The sequence below is a fragment of the Arachis stenosperma genome, chromosome 9, assembly GCF_014773155.1.
Source record: "Arachis stenosperma cultivar V10309 chromosome 9, arast.V10309.gnm1.PFL2, whole genome shotgun sequence".
NCBI lineage: Eukaryota > Viridiplantae > Streptophyta > Magnoliopsida > Fabales > Fabaceae > Arachis > Arachis stenosperma.
This window is the reverse complement of record NC_080385.1, coordinates 163484062-163488669: the sequence shown is the minus strand read 5'-3', so window position 1 is coordinate 163488669 and position 4608 is coordinate 163484062. Positions and strand designations below refer to the sequence as shown.

Below are 4608 nucleotides of genomic sequence, written 5' to 3'. Positions count from 1 at the left end.
CGAGAACTAAAGCACAACAAATATCGTCGATCTGAGTACGAAGCAATTGACTTTGTCCCGAGTTGATATGTGACCAAATCTTTTCTTGTTTGGTGGCAAAAATATTATTCTCAATACAATGCAGCCTTGAAGAGATTCTTGAAGGTATGTTGAGGGTTTGCCCAAGTATGGGTGAAAAGTCTGCCACTATTACTGTCTCAAAAAGGAAAGCAGAATCCTCGAAAGCTCTAAAAAAATTTTGAAAACTTCAAAAACTTCTTCTGCAGTATCAAATTTGGCAAAGATATTGAAACAAACTATTTCTATTACTTTCTATACTTATATTCCCAATTAAGGTTATCTAAAAAAATTTTAATTTTCTTAGGCTAAACAACAACACATCAGCAAGTCTGTTGAATCCCCTTCAGAAAATTCAAGTACCAGAACTTCTCCATCAAACACTGAAAATTTCGAAACTGACCTTGAAGATATCTCTTCCTGTTCTCACAACTTTGCGGATTCTGAAACTATTAAGGTATTTGCGCTTTCTTTTTTCATATATGTATAAAAAAAATATATAATCTCTTTATCGAAAAGTTTGTACGCAGAAAATGACTCCTCTTCCAAAGAGAATTAGTACCTGCCCCACCATTATCAATTGTCTTTTACATCTTGTATACTAACTCGATCCCACTAATAATCAATACTGCCAGGATGATGATGTGTTGAATGAGTTTCTTAGAGTCATCTCGAAGATTTTTAAAGGCAAAAAAACCAGACTATCGAGTTCTGAGAACAAATTAGTTAATTTAGATTAGAATCCACAAGTTCTTAACCCTCTTGAAAGCACACATGATCCAAATGTGACAAAAAATTTCATTGATCCTAATGTTTTCGATCTCTTTCAAAAACTAAAATTTCTGCTTGCCAATTCTGTTAATGTATAGTTCTCACAAGATGGTCTTGATGATGCACTTAATCAGATTTTGAATTCTAATATTTTTTTTCAAGATCCTTATGATCATATCAAACCACTTACATCTTTTATTAATTACATCAAAAAAAATTTTCATGTCAGAACGGATTTGAGTTTCATTAAAAGAGAATAAAAGGATTTGAGTTCCATTAAAAGGGAATAAAAGAGGTTAAAGATCGAAGTGCCAAGCTCAAAGTTTCTTGATAGACAAAAAAAGTATTAGATTATAAAATTCATCTGAATGAGGCTTCTACCAAATTGAACCAACTAATTAATAGAGAAAATGAGTTAAAAAAAAATAAACTTGTTGAAATCAGGCAGACTCTTCTCTAAAAGTTTCTCAACAAGCTCCAAAGTAATATGATAGTTTCTATTAATTTTTATATTATAAAACAAATTTAAATAACAAAATGCAAGTAATTAAAAAAACACATATAAAAAGAAGTAGCATTATTAAATGCAGGAGTAATTATACTAATCCATATAAAACTTGCTGAAGTCTATATTGTGCAATATTTATAAATTATACTAATCCATATAATTTTTATATACGTATTTATTATAACTGGGCTTCTTTTTAATCAAATGGCATTTGAAATAAAAAATTTAAATCGATGAAAGAAAACACACGAGTAATTATATTTTTAATATTTATTTTTACATAATTTTTTTTTTAGTTTATATAATTTTTTTGTATAAATTCGATCTTTCTATTTGAAATTAACGATAATTAAATTCTAAATTTTTAAAATTTAAATATTCTGATACTATATATCATATAAAAAAATATAAAATAATTTAATGTATTCAATAAAATTATTTAATATAATATATATCTAGATATTAACCATTACTTTTGTATAAAAATACATCGTATAAATTATCAATTTATTATTATTTTACATACAGAAATAGTAATAATGGACTAGACTTGAACGTAATGTCCTTATTATTATAAGGTCAAATATGGCAACGTAAGAAAGTCCATCCTCTGCCAAGTGCACTCAACGTACTTATTAATTATTATTATTGTTGCGGGTCAAACATTGAATCATGGAAAAAAGGATCCCAGCTATTACACAACTAAGGTTGAATTGAAACTCCAGGAATTAACGTGGTTCACTTCTGCATATTTTCCGGTTGAACCAGAGAAACCTGCATAAACCTGTTCAGGAAGAACACTTACAAAATCAATGCGATAAGCTAAATCAACGTGATTGTTTCCATTAGGGTAAGAAGCAACAACCCTTAGCCTTTTAAGTGAAGGATCATAGGTTATTGTTACGTTCAATGGTTCTCCACTTCGAAAATTCCACCGAGCAGTAGCGGAGGATTTGATGGAATTAACGTTAATTCCAACGTGTCTATAGTTTGGATCCCCAATATCAAGATTAGGGTATGTATCAAATTCGACTGCGACAATTGAAGTGGTTGATGAAGAATTGGTTTGATTGCTGAAGAGTCCGAGAAACCCCCCGCCGGAGCGTGGTGGTAGGTCGGAGATGGGAGCGATGAAGAAGGTGATGCCATCGGCGGGAGTAGCGGTGGAGTTAGGTTGAGAGATATTCAAGACAAATGAAGTGGAAATGGTGGCCACCTTTCCGGACATGTGTAAAACAATCGGAAAGGTGGAGAACGTACGACCGACGCTGCCGGATTGGGGGATACCGTTTCGCTCTTTGGTGAGTTCCAAGGCGAAGTTGGGGGAAAAGACCGCGTTGCCTTGCATGAGGAGGTCGGTGTCGGAGTCGAACCGATCATAGGTGAAGGTGGTGGAGTAGGTTACAGAGGTCACTACATTGAGACAGTAGAATGTTATGAAGGTGAGAACAAGTGGAAGAGTAGATGAGTGGTGTTTCTTTGGGATAGCCATAATTATGGAAATAGAATAATAATGATGACGGGTTTTCTTTGTTAAATACCCAAGGAAGCTAGTTGGTTCTTAAATAGATGATGACCAATCTATCTTTGATTTGCACGTAACGTTTTATGTATTATTCTTGACATTAATTTTTGAATATGATTGGTAGCTTATATCTGGATACAAGATTAAAATTAGAGAGGTGAGGTTGATGATACGTCATGTCGGCTGAAGGGAGTCGCCGTTTCATATGTATTGAGGGTTCAGGTTGATGATACGTATGGAGAAGGACTTCTTGTAGGATCTTGATTATTCTTATGGTCCAGCACGGTGGCGTTTGATGCTAATAAAAATAGTGATATACGACCAACGCAAGTTGGCACAGATGGATGAGGGTCTGTGTCCCTTAACCATCTCTCCCGGGTTCGATACTCACTGGAGGATGGGAATGGAACTTGCTTGCTTGGGAGGGTCGCTCACTTTGTGTGCCTCTGCAGTACCCGAGGGATTAGTCATTGGGTTTTCGGCTTGATGGATACCCTGGTACAAACCAAAAAAAAATAGTGATATACGAAAAATAATCGGATGAATCGGATAAAATATTGATTCGAAAAAAGGTGGAAATTGACATAATTTTGATGCGTAAGTAATTTTTAGTTGGTTTTTTTTATGGTCATATAACAACTCATTCACTGTATACACAACACTAAAAAAGAGTTCATATCCAGACTTAGTTCTCTATCTTATCAGTGGCTCAAGCAGAGTTGGTGTTTTTTCTTTATTGGGGTTACCAAGTTGTCCAACTTCTACTTCTATGCCTTATACGCCCAAGCCGGTTAATGACAACCTCCCAGCCAAAGCCATAGGCCCAGAACCTTAAGTGCAATGTTTTCCCTATACATGTTTTTGGGACTTCTTTCTTGTTGTTGTACCTTTTTGGTGCAAGCCCATCCACCCAAAAATATTGTGGAAAAGGTGGGATTTCTTCTGAAATAAAAAAAATATATTACCAAAAATAAAAAAATAAAAATTTTTAGAAACTCCATTTCTTAACTTTAATTTTTTAAATATGATTTTTTTTATTTTGGATTTAGAGCAAATTCGTTGCATTCCCGACGAACTCTATAATTTTTATAGAATTTGCCTGAACCTCAGCGAACTTCACTTCAAATTCTCAACAAAAAAAAATTGGCCGACTCAAATTCTTAAACTTCACAACCAACAATGGCAACCATTATCGTCGTCTCTAGAGTTTATAGGAGTACACAAGAATAATGATTTTTTATTGGAAAAACAATGTTTTTTTTAAGAGGAGTACCAGGGGTAGTAGACTTTGTGATTTGTAGCCATTAATAGTATTTTTAATGATGTAAGATTTCATCTAATGGTGAAGAATTACTCATGCTATATTTATAGAGCGATGATAATAGTTGTCATTGCCGTTGAATAAGCCATGCTTATTGTCTGTGTACTCTTACGTACTATTGAAGACGATGATAATGGCTTACAAATTTGAGTTTGGTTGATTTTAGAGAGAATTGGGGTGAAGTTCGCTGGGGTGCGGCGAACTTACCCTAAATCCAAAAAAAATTGTATTTCAAAAATTAAAGTTCAAAAATCGGGTTTCGAGAAATAATAATTTTTTTATTTTATTCAAAAAAAATCCTAGAAAAAGGTTGTTGTTACTAAGTTGAACTGATAAAAAAAATAACTTTCAAAATTTTTTCCTTATGGGGGAACATTCTCTCTCGCCTGGAGAGTAGCTAAAAACCTGGGTTCTTTATCATGGGGA

The 4608-nt window shown here is 33.6% G+C and overlaps 1 protein-coding gene across 1 annotated transcript; it reads right to left on the bottom strand.

The window, feature by feature from the left end:
- Positions 1–1886: 1886 nt before the first annotated feature.
- Positions 1887–2962, bottom strand: LOC130951833 (lectin-like). Its single transcript, XM_057880572.1, has one exon. The coding sequence runs from the start codon at positions 2826–2828 to the stop codon at positions 2031–2033; it is 798 nt and encodes a 265-aa protein (XP_057736555.1). The 5' UTR covers positions 2829–2962; the 3' UTR covers positions 1887–2030.
- Between the last annotated feature and the right edge of the window lie 1646 nt (positions 2963–4608).

Bases quoted from the DNA above. Each gene is read 5' to 3' on its own strand.
- LOC130951833 (XM_057880572.1), bottom strand. From the start codon at position 2,828: ATGGCTATCCCAAAGAAACACCACTCATCTACTCTTCCACTTGTTCTC.